Genomic DNA, 23244 nt, shown 5'->3' with positions numbered 1-23244 from the left:
AGATCGCAACCATCAGTTGCAGAATTGGCTAAGGCTACTCAGTATGGCTTCCTCATCTCCGCTGCCAGTAAATCTGCATCACTAGATACAGACACTGGCCTCGGCACTCATAGAAAACGGGGACAACACGCGCTGCCCAGTGCTGCCCCTGCTCCAGCCCCCAAGGCTGCGGTTTAGGTGGCACTGTGTGCAATGATACTGGACCCATTCTGCACATGTGCAATGTGGGTCATGTGCATGCGAAGTCTACCCACCATTGCAATTGTACGCAAACCATCGAGGTTTGAATGTAAGTCTGGATCAGGTCCATAGACCAATAACAAGCTTAGACAGAAATCCATGCCATATACATTTGTAAGTTCATTTTGTCCCTTGTACTACAGTCAGGTCCATAAATATTGCAACATTGACAGAATTTTCAGATTTTGGCCTCTATTCACCACCACAATGGTTTTGAAATTAAACAAACAAGATGTGCTTTAACTGCAGACTTTCAGATTTAATTTGAGGGTAATTACATCCAAATCGGGTGAACGGTGTAGGAATTACAACAGTTTCAATATGTGCCTTCAACTTTTTAGGGGGCCAAAAGTAATGGGACTATCAACTCAAAAGCTATTTCATGGACAGGTGTGGGCTATTCCCTCGTTATTTCATTATCAATTAAGCAGGTAAAAGGTCTGGAGTTGATTCTAGGTGTGACATTTGCATTTAGAATTAGTTGCTGTCAACTCTCAATATGAGATCCAAAGAGCTGTCACTATCAGTGAAGCAAGCCATCATTAGGCTGAAAAATCAAAACAAACCCATCAGAGAGATGGCAAAAACATTAGGTGTGGCCAAATCAACTGTTTGGAACATTCTTGAAAAGAAAAAATGCACCGGAGAGCTCAGCAACACCAAAAGACCCGGAAGACCACGGAAAACAACTGTGGTGGATGACAAAAGAATTATTTCACTGGTGAAGAAAAACCCCTTCACAACAGTTGGCCAAATCAAGAACACTCTCCAGGAGGTAGATGTATATGTGTCAAAGTCAACAATCAAGAGGAGACTTCACAAGAGTGAATATAGAGGGTTCACCACAAGATGCAAACCATTGGTGAGCCACAAAAACAGGAAGACCAGATTACAGTTTGCCAAACAACATCTAAAAAAGCCATTACAGTTCTGGAACAACATCCTATTGACAGATGAGACAAAGATCAACTTGTACCAGAGTGATTGGAAGAGAAGAGAAGGAAAGGAACTGCTCATGATCCAAAACATACCACCTCATCAGTGAAGCATAGTGGTGGTAGTGTCATGGTGTGGGCATGTATGGCTGCCATTGGAACTGGTTCCCTTGTATTTATTGGTGATGTGACTGCTGACAAAAGCAGCAGAATGAATTCTGAAGTGTTTCGTGCAATATTATATGCTCATATTCAGTCAAATGCTTCAGAACTCATTGGACAGCGCTTCACAGTGCAGATGGACAATGAACCAAAGCATACTGCAAAAGCAACCAAAGAGTTTTTTAAGGCTAAAAAGTGGAATGTTATGCAATGGCCAAGTCAATCCCCTGACCTGAATCCGATTGAGCATGCATTTCACTTGATGAAGACAAAACTGAAGGGAAAATGCCCCAAGAACAAGCAGGAACTGAAAACATTTGCAGTAGAGGCCTGGCAGAGCATCACCAGGGATGAAACCCAGCGTCTGGTGATGTCTATGCGTTCCAGACTTCAGGCTGTAATTGCCTGCATAGGATTTGCAACAAAGTTTTAAAAAGTGAAAGTTAGATTGAGGATTGTTTAGTTTGTCCCATTACTTTTGGCCCCTTAAAAAGTGGGAGGCACATATAGAAACCGTTGTAATTCCTACACCGTTCACCTGATTTGGATGTAATTACCCTCAAATTAAATCTGAAAGTCTGCAGTTAAATCACATCTTGTTTGTTTCATTTTAAAGCCATTGTGGTGGTGAATAGAGGACAAAATATGAAAATTCTGTCAATGTCCCAATATTTATGGACCTGACTGTATATATATGTCTGCAGTGTGGCATATACTGTGAATTTGCATTGTGTAGTTGACCCCCGATTGTATGATTATCTTGTGTCTGTACATTACAGTGTTACATTCAGTGATCTACTACGTATTTGCACATTTGTATCTACCGGGAAGGGATAGGGTGTCCTCAAAAAGATAAGTGTACCGGATAGCAAGATTTCTGTGGCCAGCCCTGCCTGCCACAGGCAGTCTTGTACTTATTCACTGAAATAGTCTATGCTGCTGCTGATTATTAATAGATTACCCTCAGGGGCTGGCTGGCAACTTTTAGCCTGGGGGGCAAGTACAGAGCACTGGCCCATAGGTGACGGCCCATCCTTAAATGGTGTCCCCAGCTCCAGTAGCCCCCATTTGTTTATCCATCCTCAGCAGACCCCTTGTGTCCCCAGACAATCCAAACAGCCCCCTTCTGTGTCCCCAACCCCAGCAGACCCCCTTCTGTGTCCCCAGCAGCACCCTTCTAAGTCCGCAGCCAGCCCCAGCAGACCCCCTTCTGTGTCCCCAGCCCCAGCAGCCCCCCTTCTATGTGCCCAACCAGCCCCAGGCGCAACCCTTCTATGTGCCCAGCCAGCCCACCTTCAGTTTCCCCAGCCAGCCCCAGCTGCCCCCTTCAATATCCCCACTGCCAGCCAGCGCCAGTCTTTTATGTCCTCACTCCCCAGCCAGCCCCCTTCTATGTCCCCCACTCCCCAGCCAGCCCCAGCCTTTTATGTCCCCCACTCCCCAGCCAGCCCCAGCCTTCTATGTCCCCCACTCCCCTGCCAGCCCCAGCCTTTTATGCCTCCACTCCCCAGCCAGCCCCCTTCTATTTCCCCCACTCCCCAGCCAGCCCCAGCCTTCTATGTCCTCCACTCCCCAGCCAGCACCAGCCCCCAGCCTTTTCTGTTCCCACTCCCCAGCCAGGATCCTTTGAATGTCCCCACTCCCCAGCCAACCCCCTCCTCCTCTTACCTTGTTCCGCACGCGGCTCCTCTGCTCTGTCCTGTCTCTAGAGCGGCGCGGCGTGACGTCAGGGCGTCACGCACGCCAGTGCTTTCACAAAAAAAAAACTTTATTGCACAGTAGCTGCACGGCCAGGAGTTGGGTGTGTCGGCAGCTGTGAGTGCCGCTCCGCCCACACCACGCGCCCTGTCTGGAAGCCTTGAATGCTTCCATTCTCTCCCCCCCCCCCCCACAGAGAGCAGTCTTCAGGTGCGATACGGCCGCCTATGTGCAGCAGTATCACAGTCTTGTTTTACTACATTTTTGTGGAGGAGGCGGCCCAGGACGCTAGGTGACGGTGCGGCCCGGGGGGCACATGGCACCCTGCCCCCCGGCCCAGCCCGCCTCTGGTTACCCTATTCCTAACTATTTAAAAACTAGGTGCGGAGGCCAGGGCTGTCTAACCAGCAAAGCAATGCATTGGGGCCCCTACCTACCCAGTCATGGCAATATTCACTGTCAAGAGAGTTAAACCTTTAGCGTTATTGGTACTTTCAACAAAATCAATGCTTAAGCATAAGAAAAAATATTATAAAGCGAGGATTATGGTCTCCACCTCCCTCCTTCTATTCTCCAGCTCGCAGTGCAGTTCCTGCTCTGCACTGGCGTTGTGATTAAAGTATGGGGGGGCCTGGGTGACGTGCCCTCTGTGCCCCCTCCTTTAATACAGCTCTGTGACTGCAGGCTGTGGGTGGCACGTAGAGAATGCTGTCTGGCCGCTCTGATTGTGTGTAATTCACAATCAGAGTGGCCAGGGATCATCTTTCTCTGCCTGTCTCTCTATTGGCTGCCCTACGCACAGAGCGAGTGGCTGCACACTCCATGTAGATGCCCCCCTAACCTGCTTAAAGACCCCTACAATCATGGGGCCCTGGGCAGCTGCTCAGTGAGCCATACATTAAGATGGCCCTGGGGGAGTTATCTACTTAAATGAGTAGCTGCAGATTGATGCAAAGGTCTCCTCTCTACAACAATATAATAACAATGTAACAACCTTTGTCTAGCACTGTAATATTTTGTAAAAATTTAATTCCCTAATTCTATATTATGGGCGCTGAGTCAGAGATAGACGCAGTGTCGATTTTCAGTCTGCGCATGCATCCGAGTCGCACTGTGCATGCGTTCTGACGGTTACCACCGCGGCGCGCAGAACTAATTTGGACATAGAGGTGTGTCAAGCTCAGTGCGGGCGTATCACCACCAGCAGCTGTGCTTTTTTCTGCAGAGGCCATGTTTTGACAGCAACCCATAGGGCTGCCCAATTGTCGATGGTGCGACTTATTACGCACGGCAGCAGATTTCAGTTGCAGCCAGTGAGCATCTCTGTAGGAATCCCATTGGCTGCGACATTTCTAAATCTTTTAACACTATTTAACCTGGAGTGGAGGTCCTGTATATTGAAGGAATCCTTGTTGTCTAACAGTTATTGTAAATGATATAGAAAAGAACTCTACTCCTAAGGCCTCAAGAGTGTGTTTAGGAGGTTGGTGCATTCAGCTAGGTCCCTTCCTTACAAAGCAATGTTTGGTGCAAACGGATGGTGTGCAGCATTGCTTTCATTCTGATACCCTTGTAGTTGGCTGCTTACTCCACTCCTAATAAGTTGATGCATGACAAGATTAAGCCATCATATAGGAAGTGCCACAGCTGGTATTTTCATTGGGGCAATAAACCTGGTAGAATAATGGCCAGGGCACTCGGGGCACAAAGGCTTGTATCCTTCATACACTCAATCAAAGACAAGGGGCATGACCTTGAGTCACAACACTGATTTTGCCTCCACATTTTGTTCCTATCACATCTAGCTATATAATTTGTACGTCCCTAATGCATCACACTGATACCTCCATTAAACACCAGGCCATTCGCTCCTGCTTCTCCAGGAGGAGGACAGATGTAGTCTAGAGAAGCTATTAACCTTATATGAACTGGAGGATGCCACTAAATTCACTCCCTTTGGTAAAAGTCCCGGCATGCATGGCTTCACTATCAGCTACTATAAAGCTTTCCAATAATAATTTGCCCTGCTCCTGCTGGAGGCCTTTAATTCCATTTCTGGCCCACCCTATTCTCATGCCAATCCTTAGAAGCCCTCATCACAGTCATTCCTACAGAAATCAACTGTGCCAGAGCTATCAGTAAAATGTAGATATGAAACTATTTGACAAACTCCATTAGTCAAAACTTACTTACAGTGACCAAGTTGGCTTTGTGACCAGTCAAAAGGCTAGCGACAAGACCACTAAGGTACTGGCACTTATCATATCTCACAAACTGACACCTCTGCTATGCTTTTAGGTTTCTTTCCAACCATCATATCCCAGATCTTCAAATCTCCATAATTGAAAAACATACCCCAAATCTGCAAGACCCCTACTCACTCATTAAAAATCAAATTTTTGTACCCACTTTGTCCAAGTTCAGCCACAATTGTGTAGCCACTTGGTGCTGAGGTGGAGCAATACATTACTCAGTATACGTACACCTTAGTATATCATTTACTAGACTGGAAATGGTTTGGGTACGTGATTCCGGTGCTGATAATCCCGGCAGCGTAATCCTGATGGTGAAAATCCCGACGCAAGCAGTTAAGCATTCCAACCCTTCCCCCAACCATACCCCACCCCTCCTGCATTCTAACCCTAACCTTCCCCTTGAGCAGCCTAACCCTAATCCCCCTCCCCCTCTCAGCCTAACCCTCCACCTAGTGCATAACCCTAAGCCTCCCCCTAACCCTAATACTTACTGACAGGATCACAGCCGTTGGGATTCTGGAGTCAGGATTCAGACCACCAGCATTGTGTGCGTTGGGATGGTAACTACATCCCCTATAAAAGGTGCTGCTTTTTTCCATACATAACAGTTACACTTGTGTCCCTTGTAATATTCTGGTTGTAAAGAAAAATACTACAATAATCTTTTTACTACTGATAAACTTTTGTTTTACAGGCAAGTAAGGTTAAAAGACAAAGTGATTTCTGGGACAACTGGAGTGACTGGGGAGATTGCAGTCGTACCTGTGGCGGGGGTGTAAGTTTTAGAGAGCGTCAATGTTACTCTCGCAGGTAAGTGGCCACAATTGCAAACATGCATTTTTCTTGTTTCACTACTTCTACCCTCTTATATGCAAGGACAAACTTTTGTATTTCCACTAAAACCTATGATCAAGGCCAGGATCAGAGGGAAGACAACTTATTGAGGCCCCAGTTGCTAAAAACTGGATTTGGCACAGTGACATCACTAGGGGGGTGTGGATCGCACCGGGTTCCACCCTCCGAAAGGGTGACTCCAAAATGCTGGCTCCTCCTCAGTGAAAGGAAGCCGAGTTCTTCACATCTACAGCACAGTACAGCGCCTGGCTCCTAATCACTGTGCAGGCAGTGACTGAGTCACTCTCTGGGGGCAGCCTGGCATATCCTGTGATATGGGGGTGTGCCACGAGGCTGCTGTTCCTATCAACGGCAGCAGCCTGTCTCTCCTCAGTCCAGCACATGCTGTGTGTTGAGTTGCGGTGGGTCCAGGGAGGCTGCTGCTGCTGATAAGCAGTAGCAGTCTCCTCCGGCTGTGCGAAGGGTAAGCTAATCACACTGATCCCGCCCCCACCTCCCCTGGTGGAGCTTCACGGCACAGCAAATAGTGTTTTTTTCTGTATTTTCTTTGTGACCCTCACCCCCCCCCCCCCCCAAAGTACGTGGGTCTAGCCCAGCTCTCTGCAGTACATCCCCCTCTGACAGCATCTCTTGTTTTTCCTCGCATGACACAGAAATGCGCAAGAAACTCAGCGATGTTCAGGCTATTGCAGTAGACCGATATGTGCACAGCTGAGTGATAGGATGTTTAGAAGTATATCATTCCTATTTAAATTGCCACCAAAGGTTCTTTCAGATTTACATACCATAGTAATTAGACTATTTTTTTTTTTTTATGATTTACTGAAAGTCAGCATAATGTGATGATTTGTGAAGTTACCAATGTAAAGTTTATATTGTCTACAGTATGTTCTCTGGTTCAGTGGAGGCAGAAGTTATCTAGGGCATCTTGCATAATTAGCTTGTCGTTTGCCTTACTTTCTTGTAAATGAAAAAAATTTTCTTGAATTTCTATTTTACATGATGCCTGAAAATGTTCACTTTTGGGTTGACTTCATCTGATTTCTTCTCTCTTTACTTTATAACCAAGATTAGAGTTATTTACAAACAAAAGTACTTGTATTTATACATTGAGATGTATAGAGCCATGGAAATAATTACCATCTGCAACAAATTAGAAAACGGAATGATTGCGGATTCCTTTATTAAAAGCAATACATAGATGAATTCAGTATAGAGCAATCTGATATAGAGAACCCAGTGTCGTTTTTATATATTTTTTCCTTGAGCATTGAACATAAGGGTTATATACCTTTACAAAGAAATATTGACATACATAGTACTTGCTTTAGCATACTTTGTAACACATAAAGACATGCTGTACATGTAGCTTGTGCCGCAAATTCTAAGACGTATGATGAAAAGAATAACAAAACCAATATGTCAAGAACAAATGACCTGTGTGTTGTCTACTTCTCACTTATTATAGACACTTGGCACAAAATTTTACAATTGTCCATCGATGGTTCTGCCATCAATGGCTTCTAACCATCATCGGGAAACCATTAATGGTTGGACCTTCGATAGTTTGTGGACACACATCCGCCAATGATCCCAGCCACCAATGTACACCATTGATGGTAAAACCATCTAATATCACCAACAAACCTTTGATGGTTGATAACCAACCCTAGTATAGGGTTGGTGTCTTTGTTACAGGTTTTCACAGTCATCTCACTATTCGGTCTTTATAAGAAAAAGCCTTTGTTCAATTTTACCCTAATCTAATTAACCCCTACCATTTAATTAACACTCACTTTAGTCATTGGACACTTGCATTCATAGTTCTACTAGTCACATGTTCTGAGGAGGAAAAAAGTACATTCAGGGTTTATTAGGTAGAGCCCCAGTAACTTGGACTTTAGCTCCTCAAACATCTTTTATTGAATTTTCAAATACACAAACTAATACCTCTGGGCGATCAATGCCATTATTAGGGGCATGAGCGCCCTGTGAACATACATATGTTATACTGCAGATTTCAGTATATCGGGTCACCGACAGAGATGGAATTTGATTAAAAAACAACCACTTACATTTTATGTTTGTGACCTAAGCTGTACAGACATCTAGCGATGGGATAGTCCAGAAAATGTTGTGTTCTGCATTGTTAGAAGTCTGCTGTACAGAGATTACTGATAGCTCTAGTCTGTACAGTTGACTTCAAACTGCGCTACAGTGTTTTCTCCACCAGACAATTATGTTATTGTTGAACTTCTGAGATAATACCTGGTAATGTGCCTATGGTACATACATAAACATTACACCCTAATGTACTGTACCTGCACACCTTAAATATTTTCTTAACTGGAAGATTAAAATCCACTGATAACAGTGCTGTAATATTTTCATGCTCCACATGAAACACTGTGACCGGTGTTATGATGACACCCTATAAGGCCACCAGTCCTGTGACTTTTTTATTTTTTTGTAATGGATGGAATGTCTGTGGTCTTTTGTCGTATAATGTATATAAGCCATGTATCTATATGTCAGATTTGATTTAGAGGAATGCTTTTCATTGCTGGATATATATATATTTTTTAAATATTCTTTGTCTATTCTTGACTTGACTTTGCCAGAAAACAAATGTTTATCTCCATTCACCTGCAGCATTAGTCATCATTATAATCTCCTACCTATAAACAATTTACTAATCAACATTGGTCATCCTTATACTGGATTAAACCACAAACAAGGAAATTCAACAATAAACATTTAATCCAGTGTGTGTAGGTCATAATATAAAACAAATATACACCCTTGAAATACATATAGGACATAATTCAGAGGTGCGCACAGTGTGGATGCTGCACGCAGTTGGCCGATGTTTTAAGTCTGAGTCGTACTGTCATGTGTCCTGATGGTTACTGCCGGGAGACGCAGAAAGAATTTGGATGCAGGAACTGTGGATTTCAATGGGCTTTCCAAGGAGGTAATGGGGGAAGGGGGTTAGCCAGACTGAAGCCTGTCACTGATACAGGACGCCATGGTCAGATGGAGGCATTACAGCTGCCATAGGGCTGGTGCGAGATTTAACAGTGCATCTAAAGTTTGCTGAGATGCTGAGAGTCGTTCGTAGCATTAACATTCTGACTGTCCAAATTCAGAACTTATCGACTTTCTGAATGTCAACTAGCTCACAGAATATCGTTTTACTCACCTAAGAAGCAATATTTCAGGGTTGGGAACGGGATCCAGACAGATTTCCATATTATAACCTTTACCCAAACTCTCCCCTCCCACAGCCTAACCCTCCCCCTAGTGCCTAACTCTCCCCTCCTGCAGCATAACCCAAACCCTCCCCCTAGTGCCTAACCCCCTCCTGCAGCCTAACCCTAACCCTCCCCCTAGTGCCACACCCTCTCCCTAACCCTTCTCTCCCACAGCCCAACCCTAGCCCTCTTCTCCCATAGCCTAACCCTCCTCTCTCACAGCCTAACCCTCCCCCTAGTGTCTAACCCACCCCTAACCCTCCTCTCCCACAGCCTAACCCTAACCCTCCCCCTGACCCTCCTCTCACACAGCCTAACCCTCCCCATAACTCTAATACTTACCTCTGCAATCTGCTGGTATTCTCACAGCTGGGATGCCGCTGTCTGCATTGTAACTATCAGGATGCTGACTACATCCCATACTTCATGGTAGAGCTGTTCTTTGTTCTTTCCTGTCTTATTTAGCTTCACATAATATTTGAGCTGAGTGAAAGGGTTTCTGTGCTTCCTGCATTTTTTTTTTTTTTTACAAAGTGCGCATACTTGAACATGTTAGGACTATATAGTGACTTACAGCATTTCTGAATCAGCATAAGTTCACAAATAGAAAGACCAAACTAGCTCAGTGATTGCCCATTGATTCTGTAGTTGTAACAGAACTATATAACCCTCATTTTCTTTAATGACTGAATTGTTTCAAAATATATAATTATTTTTACTGTGAATTTGTTATCTCTGGTTCTATACAATTTATTTTAACTCTCTTGAGTTGCTCCAGTGAGACATTCCTTCACTAATTCCTATGGTGCTCGCTACTAAATTGTATATAGTTATTTGTGACTGACTCCTTTCTATAGACTTTGGTTTGGATTTCATCCTTTGACATAAACAGTTATATCCAGAAAATTCACTTCTGTCAGGCTTATATTGAAAAATAGTTGGATAGTATAATTATTCACATTTAATGCTGAACAAAAATTCCTTAAATCTTCAACATTGCTCCTCCCAAAAAAAGACATCATCAATGAATCGGAACCACAGGACAAGGTCCAACCCCAGCTCTAATTGGGGACTAATGGTTTTAAGCCTCTAAAATGCCATAAAAGATTGGTGTAGCTGGGGGCAAGCCAAGTCCCCATTGCTGTTCCAATTTGTTGAAGGCAAAAACTCCACATTTTTTCACTGATATCTATTTGGTTAAGGAAAGATTCAACAATGGTAAAATTTACCAAATTTTTAATTTGTCTCAATTTACATTACAAAAATTCCTATATCTTTAATATAAGAGGGGTTCTTTGACACTAATGATTGTAAGTGGAAATCAATAAATACAGGCAGATTGATGACAATTCTATTGATTCAAGCAATGATTAGGCAGTCAGGGTTTTTTGGGGAGATTTTTGTGAAATCACAGGTGCTGACAATTCTCTTATGTCTATGAAATCAAACTCCCCTTTAGTAATAATTTCATCCTTTAATACTTGAGTGATAAGGTCGTTTATTGTATTTTCTTTATGACATCCGTGGGGTCAGTCCTAAGATTTTTTGTTTGTTTGTTTGTTTTTTTGATCCCTTACATATCCTTTTATTTCTGCCTTACAGTCATCTATGCCCATGAGGACCCCTCACCAAAAAACAATTTTATAACTACATTTATTTCTTGTTTTAAATTAATAAGAGGTAGTTTTTATTTCTTAGTTAGGTTCATAAATGTCCTTCTTATATTTTCTCTCTTTTCTAGAAGTCCCAAATCTTCCAAAACTAATTTGTGGAAGGTCTCTGTAACTTTTCCCTTAAGTTGAGATGAATAGAAATGTGATTTATTTTTTAAAATTTATGATTTCCTTCTTTTTTTGTATTCTACTTTATCCACTTGAAGTGCAGAAAAAAGTTACTGTCAAATTTTTTGAAGGGCCACAAAAATACTAAAAGGATGAATTTCTGTTATAAAACCTGGCATCTGCTATATGTCTTCTTGCTCAGGATTTACTTGCACTTGAATATTGCTGATGTTTGCTTGTCTTTTTTTCTGTTATTGTTGGATGCCTTAATAAACTTTTGATAAAAAAAAGATTAATTTCTGTAGAGGGGGAACATTTTAAACCTATGTTTAATAAAAATATTTTGTCCTTAGTAACTACTTTTGAACTTAAAATGTATATTATCTCCAATATCTATTTTTTATTCTTAATTTGTAAATTATTTTTGACAATGATGTTGTGGTTATTTTTTGTTTGTTTAGATTTCCTCCTATATGTAGTTTTATTTCCCATTTTCCTCCTTCTTTTTCTATGATGTCTTACAAGCAATCCCTCCTGGGTGAAAATCTTGTTCTCCCAAAACAAAAAGGTTTTCTTAGTTCTATTAGAGTATCTATTTGGTAGGAAAACTCTAAAACCTTGGTTTGTTGGATTAAACCCCATCTTTATAAGATATCTCCTCCATTCATTATTTTCTCCCATTCATTTCTGTACTCCTTATTCCTGCCTGGTTTGTAGTCCCAATTTTTTTTTTTTTTTTCATAAACTGGAAACATATTTTCCATTTATGTTAATTTTTGATTTTAGAACTCCAATCCCCCACTGAATTTATACATACATCTTCGTTGTCCATTTCATTAGAAAATATTTTTAAAGGTGTGATGTAGTAAGTGGAAAAAAACTTTTATTGGTGACTATTTCTTCATTTTTGTGATTTTTTTTTTCCATTCTCTGTCTAATATCTGAATATCTCTGTTTCCTGCATTTTACTTTGTTTCATACAAAGTGTACATATTTGAACATGTTAGGACTATATAGCGATGAACAGTCTGTCCTTACAGCATTGCTGAATCAGCAGAAGTTCACAATCACAAAGACCAAACTAGCTCAGTGATTGCCCCGTTGATTTTGTAGTTGTAACAAAGCTATATAACCCTGATCTTAACAACTGAATTGTTTCAAAATGGTCCATTCACAATTTGCAAAGTTAGTAATTTTTATGTTTGAAGTAGACAGAGAAACAATTCCTATAAACAAGTAGACTTTTTTGTTTTATTTCCACCAACACGTGTAAGTGCACACAATCACAGGCAGGTAGGTATAGACTGGCCACAGTATTATCTGGTGGGCTCTGAGCTAATTAAGGCCTAATGAAAACCTTCAACTACCCAGATCTATCCTTTGTCAGCAGACACAGCTTGAACATGCCTATGGTTTTACACAAATTAAATCCCTGTCATGGGCCTAAGGCACCCCATTCCAGGACTGTAGGCAAGTGCTGTGTTGTGGAGTTTCTATGAGTAGAACATGCAACTAGAAGTTGCTTTGTGGTGGCTGTCTAAAAGTCCTTTATGTTGTCTGGGAAAACACTGATCTTGTGTGTGATTTTGGAAATGCAGAGCATAGCACATAAATAGACTATGGGCTAGACTTACTGTTGCGTGGTTTGTGGGCGTTTCTCAGTACTTGGAGATCACCCTGGTCTGCACACTTCAACACCACCCAATAGTTTTTATCACTTTTGTTGGCATGCAGTTCCAAACTGTAATCTATCAGCCCCCATTTCCTCTCCGCCCCCCAACCCCCACCTTCCTGAGCTTTATCTGCTTTATGGATTTGTAGAATTTTGCTTGTGCTGCTTTTTATGGAGTTCCTTATTGACTTGACTATGCATGACTTGCCGCTGTCTTGTCGCAGTGCAATGTAAACCCCCCCCCCCAGGGCTTTTTTGTCGTCAGTATCCAATCCTCCTGACCATTTACTTGAAAAGCTAATAAAATGTATCATAACAAAACACATATCAGACGAATATGATTTACTTATGGAAAAATGGAGGTCCTAGTACAAGCCCTGGAGCCGGAGACCTCACTGCGAATGCGATTACTGAGCCTTTTATCGCCATACCCATGAATTCCGTAATAATATTTTTCCTGCTGACTATACCAACGAATTTAATGTCATTAAAAAAAAAAAAAAGCATTTTTGCCTTGAATGACAAGAATACAGCCACGTCTTCTGCTGGAAAGAAAGTGTTCAGTCGTGGGTGTCTGCAGTGTGATGGCCAGCTGGAGGGCAGGGAGGGAATCCATTCTGTTTAGGAGCTGCAGAACGCATTTTCCCTCTCCCCATGACCATCGGTCCTATCTGAAAATTCTACATTTTATGCTTGTGCCACCCCGACCATGCAAGATTGTCGGTACGCACCAGACGATTTAATGACACATGGAATGATCACTTGTTCTGCCCTTTATTAATATGCATTGCACCGCATGCAATATCATGTGATTGGCCGTGCAGTTCAGGCAATCACATAATGTCGCTGACGACACGCGGGAGTCCGCAATAGTGTGTACACCCTAGACAATGTGAATAATTTGTTGTTCCAATTTGTCTAAAATCGTCTACTTTATCGTCTAGTATGTACCCAGCTTTAGTGCGAGGAAACTGATATTCCTCTGACGATCCCTCAAACCATTTGTGCTGATATGCACATTGGAGTGCATTCCACTATTTATACATTACCCCTGGAAGTCTATTCATTACACAACCCCGTTACTGTACGTTGATGTTTGGAATAGGAAACTGCATAGTCCTCTAGATGACAACTCCCTCAGTACCTCTGTAATTTAAAATGCTCTCCAGATGGTACATGACCCCCGTCATATTACACAAATACTATAAAAATATATTTGCATCTTGCTGGAGGTGTAATGTGGCCCCCGGCTTTATCTAGCATAACTGGTGGGAGTGCTCCAAAAGGTTCCATATGGAAAACGTCATAGCTTTATCAAAGAAGATTTTGAGGATGGTCTGCTCACTGACCCCGGTTTCTGGTTATTGTCTTTCTCCAACATTCTAATCTCCACGTGAACAACATATTCCTGTTAGATGGCGATCCCCCTTGCCTCACTCCATTACAGACGGGTTCAGTCACAATGATTTCTTCATGTCAGTGGGTGACCTGAGCGTGTCATGGGTGGATAGGTTTTTGGCTAAGAGGTTTAGATTGTTGGAATTACAGGAGTCTCCTTGTATTCTACACAACTTTTGTCTTAGTTCTGTATCTCTTACCTCTCAGCTCCAGGAGTTTGCCTGGGATTGGCCTCCCTGCTTACCTTTCCTCCATCCGTCTATACCGTGTAAGGGTGGGCAATAAGCGTTCCCCCAAGCTGTTGTAGAACTACACATCCCAGCACGCCCTGCCACAGTTTTTCTATTTGATCATGCTAAAACTGTTGCAAGGCATGCTGGGATGTGTAGTTCAACAGCAGCTGGAGGGCCACTTATTGCCCACCACATTCCATATACCATTTGCTGTGAATCTTTCCCCCTGTCCACACGGGGGTCCCTCTACATTGCATTCCCCTCCTTACTCTACCTACATCTATTATGATATGTTTTCAATGCTAGGTCTTATTTTATACAGATTTGCCTGCAAATAACATGCAACCTATGTATGGTGTAATGTGCTAATCCTCTGTTTTGCGTAAGCCATTGATCTGTTTTCTACTCTGTTGAAACTATATATTTATTTGTGTGCAATATTAACTCGCAGACTAGAGTCATATTGCTGTTTTAGTTATTGTCTTCTGGAATTCTGCAGTGTGCTGCCCTCTGCTGGTTATCTGTGTATAGCAATGTACATGGTAACAGTGTCAGATACATATAGATAAAAAGAGCAAAGAAAGACTGATGATGTGGCTATATACACATAGCTGTTTTATTATTTGTATTTATAATTATTATTTATTTATTTTTTAACTTACTTGTCCCAGCTTGGGAAAAGCTTCGATGGGTCTGACAAAAAAGGTCATTTGTGCTGGAGCGATGTGTGTTTGTTGTTGGTATTTAGTAACATCATTTAAGACTTTTGTGAAATATCCATATGTCAGCAACCTATTACTAAATCTCACATGTGATCCCACCCTACCCCTGCTCCCAGACTTGGCACATACATTACACATGTTGGGGCATGTCCTGTGCAATGCCACAGGTTGGTTTGCAGGACGACAAATCCTTTTAACAGATGAGAATAGCAGATGGTTTTCTGCACAATGACAGATATTGTATTGCCACAATACCTAAAGGAGTTCATCAGTGTTCAACCCCCATCCTTCCAAATATGTCTTATGGAATGCTGTACATTTGTCAGCTCTGTATTATTTATATCCTTTTAAAAATGTTTATATGTCCTTATAGAGTGTTTCTGTTAATTCAGCGTAAGTCCCAGGAAGACAAGTAAAGCACATACATTTAATAATATACTAGCGTTTGCCTGCAGCTTCGCTCGCATGAATGTCTGTTATTGCTCAGCGGAACTCATTTTAGAAAGACATTAGTTGCATCTAATATTGTGATGTATATTTTATATTGTAGACATTGATCACAAAATGTCTTTGCAAACAATATTAGCAGTTTTTCCTTCAGGGATTAACACACAAAATGCTTGTTGCTACTAACTCATGAGCAAGGCACGTAAAGCTGCCCATTGATGTGCCATCTACTGGATTGACATGTATACTGCAACTCATACATTCCTCTTCTCCCGGGAGTCGCGAGAGGCTCCTGATTTTTCGGGTAACCTCTCGCACCCCTGAAAGAGTAGGCATATCTTCCGCAACCCGCCCACTTCCTAGTTAAGTGGGTAGGATGGGGAGCTTCTAGGACAAATTTGCGGGTCCGTATGCAGGGGGCAGAGCTAAATGACGCAAATCGCGTAATTTAGCCTCGCATCACGGGCTTTGCAGAAAAGGGGCGGGGCCTATTGTCAGGTGTAACCTGGTCCTGCCCCCCAAAGCCGAGATGACCGGGCTGCTCCCGGGAAAAGATAAATCAAGAGTCGGTAAGTGCTGCAACTTTATGAGCATATAAGCGGCCTGATTAGTGCTTAATATATAGTTGGGTTTTTCTGTGAAATAAATCTTCTGTTTGCGATCAGGGTGTGCAATATATGTATATATAGTATAATTGTATGTGTGTGTATATATATATAATTATATATATGTATATATATATATATATATGTGTGTGTGTATGTATGTATATATATATATATTAGGGGTGAGCGGGTTCGGATTTCTGAAATCCGAACCCCCCCGAGCCCCCCCGATCCGAGTCCGATCCGAATCAGGCTCGACTTTTCCCGCCTGACTCGGATCTGAAATCGAGGCAAAACGTCATCATCCCGCCTTCCGAGTCTCGCGGGTTTTGGATCCTATATAAGGTACCCACGTCGGCGCCATTTTCTCACTCGGCTGTGGACAGTGAAGAGGGAGGGTGGGAGTTAGGGCTGTGTAGTGTAGTGTAGTGTAGTGCTGCTGTTGTCCACTACTTCAAAGTCCATAGGGGCTGGCTGTGTTGTGCTGTGCTGCTGTTGTTAATAGGGGCTGTGTCCACTACTTCAAAGTCCATAGGGGCTGGCTGGACTGTGTTGTGCAGTCAGTTCTCCATAGGGGCTGTGTCCACTCCAAAGTCCTGTGCAGTGTCCCAGTCCTAAAGGAGCGCTGCAGTGTTGTCCAGGGGGTGCTCTGTCCATCAGGGGTGCTCCCCCCAAGTGCTAAAAAAATAATATATTTTCTGTGTTTGTGAATTGTGTGCGCAGTAGCCGCACGTGCATCAACAAAGTAGTGCCAAGCGTGCGCCTGTGTCATAAGTAAAGGGCCGGCTGGCTTGACCGTTAAGGGTGCTGTAACCCCCGAAAGTACACTCCAGTCCAAACCAAAAAAAAAATTATTTTCTGTGTTTGTGAATTGTGTGCGCAGTAGCCGCACATGCATCAACAAAGTAGTGCCAAGCGTGCGCCTGTGTCATAAGTAAAGGGCCGGCTGGCTTGACCGTTAAGGGTGCTGTAACCCCCGAAAGTACACTCCAGTCCAAACCAAAAAAAAAATTATTTTCTGTGTTTGTGAATTGTGTGCGCAGTAGCCGCACGTGCATCAACAAAGTAGTGCCAAGCGTGCGCCTGTGTCATAAGTAAAGGGCCAGCTGGCTTGACCGTTAAGGGTGCTGTAACCCCCGAAAGTACACTCCAGTCCAAACCAAAAAAAAAATTATTTTCTGTGTTTGTGAATTGTGTGCGCAGTAGCCGCACGTGCATCAACAAAGTAGTGCCAAGCGTGCGCCTGTGTCATAAGTAAAGGGCCGGCTGGCTTGACCGTTAAGGGTGCTGTAACCCCCGAAAGTACACTCCAGTCCAAACCAAAAAAAAAATTATTTTCTGTGTTTGTGAATTGTGTGCGCAGTAGCCGCACGTGCATCAACAAAGTAGTGCCAAGCGTGCGCCTGTGTCATAAGTAAAGGGCCGGCTGGCTTGACCGTTAAGGGTGCTGTAACCCCCGAAAGTACACTCCAGTCCAAACCAAAAAAAAAATTATTTTCTGTGTTTGTGAATTGTGTGCGCAGTAGCCGCACGTGCATCAACAAAGTAGTGCCAAGCGTGCGCCTGTGTCATAAGTAAAGGGCCGGCTGGCTTGACCGTTAAGGGTGCTGTAACCCCCGAAAGTACACTCCAGTCCAAACCAAAAAAAAAATTATTTTCTGTGTTTGTGAATTGTGTGCGCAGTAGCCGCACGTGCATCAACAAAGTAGTGCCAAGCGTGCGCCTGTGTCATAAGTAAAGGGCCGGCTGGCTTGACCGTTAAGGGTGCTGTAACCCCCGAAAGTACACTCCAGTCCAAACCAAAAAAAAAATTATTTTCTGTGTTTGTGAATTGTGTGCACTGTGGCTGCACGTGCATCAACAAAGGAGCAGCGCCAAGCGTGCGCCTGTGTCCCATAAGTAAAGAGCCGGCTGGCTCATTTCTTAAAGGGTGGTGTAACCCACAAAGTGCACTACTCTCCAGCAAAAATAAAATAATATTTTCTGTGTTTGTGTGCGCTTTAGCCGCACGTATATATATCAATATAACATAAATGGAGGACCAAACTTTCTCCGATAAAAATAAAATAGGGAAAGATCAAGAACCACTTCCTCCTAGTGCTGTTGCTGCTGCTGGGAGTTGTTCATCATCCCAGAGAGGAAGTAGGAACATCACTACTTTTACTAAACAATTGACCCTCCAACAGTCCCTAGCGATGAGGATGAAGTACGACAGCAGTCATCCTGAAGCAAAACGTATAACTGAGGCCTTGACTGCTATGTTGGTGTTAGACGTGCGTCCGGTATCCGACATTAGTGCAGTGGGATTTAGACAATTGATGGAGGTAGTGTGTCCTCGGTTCCAAATCCCGTCTAGATTCCACCTGCATCCTCAAAGCAGCAGCGACAAGCGTGCGTCTGTCTGTTAAAGGGTGGTGACACCCTCAAAGTGTGCTACACAAACAATTAAAATATTGTTCTTTTTTTTTCTGTCTTTATGAATTGTGTGGGCTGTAGCCGCACCTGCATCCTTAAAGCAGCAGTGACAAGCGTGCGTCTGTCTGTTAAAGGGTGGTGACACCCTCAAAGTGTGCTACACAAACAATTAAAATATTGTTCTTTTTTTTTCTGTCTTTGTGAATTGTGTGGGCTGTAGCCGCACCTGCATCCTTAAAGCAGCAGCGACAAGCGTGCGTCTGTCTGTTAAAGGGTGGTGACACCCTCAAAGTGTGCTACACAAACAATTAAAATATTGTTCTATTTTTTTTGGTCTTTGTGAAATGTGTGGGCTGTAGCCGCACCTGCATCCTTAAAGCAGCAGCGACAAGTGTGCGTCTGTCTGTTAAAGGGTGGTGACACCCTCAAAGTGTGCTACACAAACAATTAAAATATTGTTCTTTTTTTTTCTGTCTTTGTGAATTGTGTGGGCTGTAGCCGCACCTGCATCCTTAAAGCAGCAGCGACAAGCGTGCGTCTGTCTGTTAAAGGGTGGTGACACCTCAAAGTGTTCTACACAAACAATTAAAATATTGTTCTTTTTTTTTTGGTCTTTGTGAAATGTGTGGGCTGTAGCCGCACCTGCATCCTTAAAGCAGCAGCGACAAGCGTGCGTCTGTCTGTTAAAGGGTGGTGACACCTCAAAGTGTTCTACACAAACAATTAAAATATTCTTCTTCTTTTTTCTGTCTTTGTGAATTGTATGGGCTGTAGCCGCACTTGCATCCTCAAAGCAGCAGCGACAAGCGTGCTTCTGTCTGTTAAAGGGTGGTGTAACCCTCAAAGTGTGCTCCACAAACAATAAAAATATTCTTTTTTTTTTCTGTCTTTGTGAATTGTGTGGGCTGTAGCCGCACTTGAATCCTCAAAGCAGCAGCGACAAGCGTGCGTCTGTCTGTTAAAGGATTACATCGGTGACAGCATCCAAGTAGGCATGTCAGACAGTCCGTACCTGTACTGGCAGGAAAAAGAAGCAATTTGGAGGTCCCTGTACAAACTGGCTCTATTTTACCTGAGTTGCCCCCCCTCCAGTGTGTACTCCGAAAGAGTGTTTAGTGCAGCCGGGAACCTTGTCAGCGAAAGGCGTAGGAGGTTGCTTCCACAAAATGTGGAGAAGATGATGTTCATAAAATTAATTATCAACTCTTCCAGGGAGACCAGCCTCCAGAACGTACAGAGGGACCTGTGGTTCCAGCAGGGACGAATTAATACTCTGTGAGGATGAGGATGTACACACTGAAGAGGGTGAGGAATCGGTGGATGAGGAGGATGAGGATGACATCTTGCCTCCGTAGAGCCAGTTTGTGCAGGGACAGATAAATTGCCAGCTTGTTTTGTGGGGGCCCAAACGAACCAATCATTTCAGCCACAGTTGTGTGGCAGACCCTGGCGCTGAAATGATTGGTTTGTTAAAGTGTGCATGTCCTGTTTATACAACATAAGGGTGGGTGGGAGGGCCCAAGGACAATTCCATCTTGCACCTCTTTTTTTTCTTTGCATTATGTACAGTTTGGGGCCTAGTTTTTCAATGCCATCCTGTCTGCCACTGCAGTTTCACGCCTAGATGGGTCACGTGTTTGTGCCGCCCACTTGTGTCGCTTAGCATAGTCATCCAGCTACCTCGGTGCAACCTTTTGGACATAAAAACACTATTGTGAGGTGTGAGGTATTCAGAATAGACTGGAAATGAGTGGAAATTAAGGTTATTGAGGTTAATAATAGCATAGGAGCAGAAAAACCTACAAATTCTGTGATTTTAGCTGTTTTTATGCTTTTTTTCAAAAAAATACAGATCCAAAACACAAAACCCAGAACCCAAAACACGCAAGGGTGGTTTTGGCAAAACAAATCCAGATCCAAAACACGAAGAAAGATCCAGATCCAAAACCAAAACACAAAACACGAAAAGTGGCCGGTGCACACCCCTAATATATATATATATATATATATAATGTGTGTGTGTGTGTGTGTGTGTGTGTGTGTGTGTGTATATGTGTGCAAAAATGAATCAAAGCTCTTGATTCTGCATCAAAACATAAATCTAAACATGTCACCTTTAAAACACCAAAAGTCAGAAACAATAGAGATTGTATTCCTTTGAGTTCTGGGGTTTTCTTTTTCTAAAAACATTTTTTTTAATGAAGAATTACATATTCATGAAAAACAGATATATCTAACTTGCTGTAGTATTTCTTATAACCAGGGATCCGGACAAGTAGGCGGGTACTACTTGCCTGCGCAGCCTGGAGAGGCCCGGTGGGAGCCCTGGTAAGGGTATATGTTTGGGAAGCCGGCAGACGCAATGCCCACCACCGGCTTCCCGACTGCTTAATCCCGGTGAGGGTTAAATGACAGGGGTCTAAATCTAGACGCCTGTCATTTTACTGACGCCGGGAGACTGGCGCCCGGCATCCCGATTAAAGGGATGCCAGGCGCGGACAGCTGCGCGGGGGGGGAGGGTTAGGTTTAGGGCTCCCAGAGGGGACTTAGGGTTAGGCACCCCCCGGGAGGTTAGGGTCAGGCTAGGGGAAGGGGGGGTTAGGGTTAGGCACCCCCCGGGGGATTTAGGATTAGGCTAGGGGAAGGGGGTTTAGGTTTAGGCACTTAGAGGGGGATTAGGGTTAGGCACAGGGGAGGAGGTTAGGGTTAGGCACCCTAAAGAAGGTTTAGGGTTAGGGGGGGAATTAGGTTAGTTTATTCTCACCTTTAGGACGATCGGGATTTCCTCCTCTTTCGGGCTGCCGCTGCCGGGATGCGGCTGGCGGTAAATCATGCCAAATGCCGCCTGGTAAGTAGCACACCTGGCAGGGAGAGAGAGAAGACTGCTCAGTTGCAGCAGGTACTCTCCCCAGCCCAGCACACGCTGCTATGTGCAGGGACGTGGAGGGTCCTGGGAAGCTGCTACGGATGAGCAGCAGTCCTCTCTCTCCATGTAAGTGTTCCAGGAGAATGGGTCACCCTTCCTTCCCCCTAGATCTGCATTCTGGAAAAGGGGGATGAATCTGCCCCTCTTCCCAACTGGTACCACCATGCATTGAACATTTTTTTTCTTTAAACAAAAATGGGAGGGGGGCATAGCCATGCCTCCTCAATTCAAATGGCCTAAAGCTATTCAATCATGAGATTGTGTGATGGGGCCAATGTAAGCGGCATCTAGTGGCGTATTTGCGTAACAAGGGACCAGATGCAGACATTGATTTTAAAATAAACAAGATGTATTGGAGGGCAGGTCTCCCTTAAGTCTGGTTAGGTGTGAAGAAAGGATGTAGTACTGTAGGTATCTTTTCAATATATTTACTATAAAGGTGAAATTAGCCTTTAAGGGGGAGATAAAGTGGAGTGGAGATACCAACCAATCAGCTTCTAACTGCCATTTTACAGACTGTTTGTGGGTGAGATTTAACAAAGCTTGGAGAGAGATAAAGTACCTAACAATCAGCTCCTAACTGTCATTTTACAGGCTGTTTTTGAAACCTGACAGGAGCTGATTGGTTGGTACTTTATCTTTCTCCAAGGTTTGATTCATCTCTTCCTAAGTCCTGTACAATTCCTGATGGAAATGTCTACTCTTTAGTATGGGACTTTTGTTACCATACTATGGAAATGTTTGAAGTTCTTAGAAGGAAAGGTGAAATGACATTTTATGTCTCTGACCATACATTTTGTAATATTAAACATAAGACCAAGTTGACATTGTATTGTCTGTGCAATATTTCATTTGTAGGCAGAGTTCTAAATGCAGTTTGGATTCTTCTTCTTTCTTAGGGCAGATGGGGGATCGAACTGTATTGGACCAACCAGAAACTATCGCTCATGCAACGTGCAGGTGAGAACTCCTTTACATAGGATACTTTCCGTAATACAATATATATATATAGTACTCATGTTTCTGCGATGTTATTCAAATGCAGAACTCTCTAAGGTGTTGTCATTACCACAAGTACTATCCCTGCTGAAGTGGTCTGTGCTTGGCTTGTCTATTGCTTTGCTGACCTTTTTCCATTCTGTGTATGTTCTGTTGCTTAAAGTTTATATAGTTTTTGTTTTATGTTTAAGTGTATACCCTGGTGCTATTTTCTCCATTGTCCTACTTAAGAAAACCATTCCATTAAAGTGTAGCTGCCATGCGTAGTGGAAGGCGCCATTCAGATCAATCCAACCTATCAGTTCACTAGGGACCAGTGCTCCATAAGTGTTTGTTCACACAGCATGATGTGGTGATTGATTAACCATGACTGCCTCCAAGTATGTTTTAAAGAGGGTGTCCCCCTTTATATATAGGGGCCTATTTATTATGCAGGTACCGCAGCAGATACCAGAGATAATGCCAATATACCAGCTAACACGATATTTAGCCGGGGTGAGCCATTGTAGGCTATAGACCACCTTTTTCCATCCCTCGCTGATCCCTGTCCGCCAGCCTATACCAGGTGACTGCACATGAACAGTAGACAAGCTTGGTCTGATCCCGGCAGTAAAGTGAGAGCATAAGCTATAACTTTACTATTTACA

At 43.2% G+C, this 23244-nt stretch overlaps 1 protein-coding gene across 2 annotated transcripts in view; it reads left to right on the top strand.

The window, feature by feature from the left end:
* Window positions 1–23244, top strand: part of PAPLN (papilin, proteoglycan like sulfated glycoprotein) — a 111474-nt gene that overhangs the window by 45927 nt on the left and 42303 nt on the right. For both annotated transcript variants that reach the window (XM_088471269.1, XM_088471268.1), the window contains exons 4-5: window positions 5985–6100; window positions 22498–22558. In XM_088471269.1, the coding sequence (XP_088327395.1) occupies window positions 5985–6100; window positions 22498–22558 (177 nt within the window). The remainder of the gene's footprint in view (window positions 1–5984; window positions 6101–22497; window positions 22559–23244) is intronic.

Source organism: Taudactylus pleione, unplaced genomic scaffold (genome assembly GCF_031769625.1).
Source record: "Taudactylus pleione unplaced genomic scaffold, aTauple2 ptg000113l, whole genome shotgun sequence".
Taxonomy (NCBI): Eukaryota; Metazoa; Chordata; class Amphibia; order Anura; family Myobatrachidae; genus Taudactylus; species Taudactylus pleione.
This window is presented reverse-complemented; position numbering and strand designations above follow the sequence as displayed.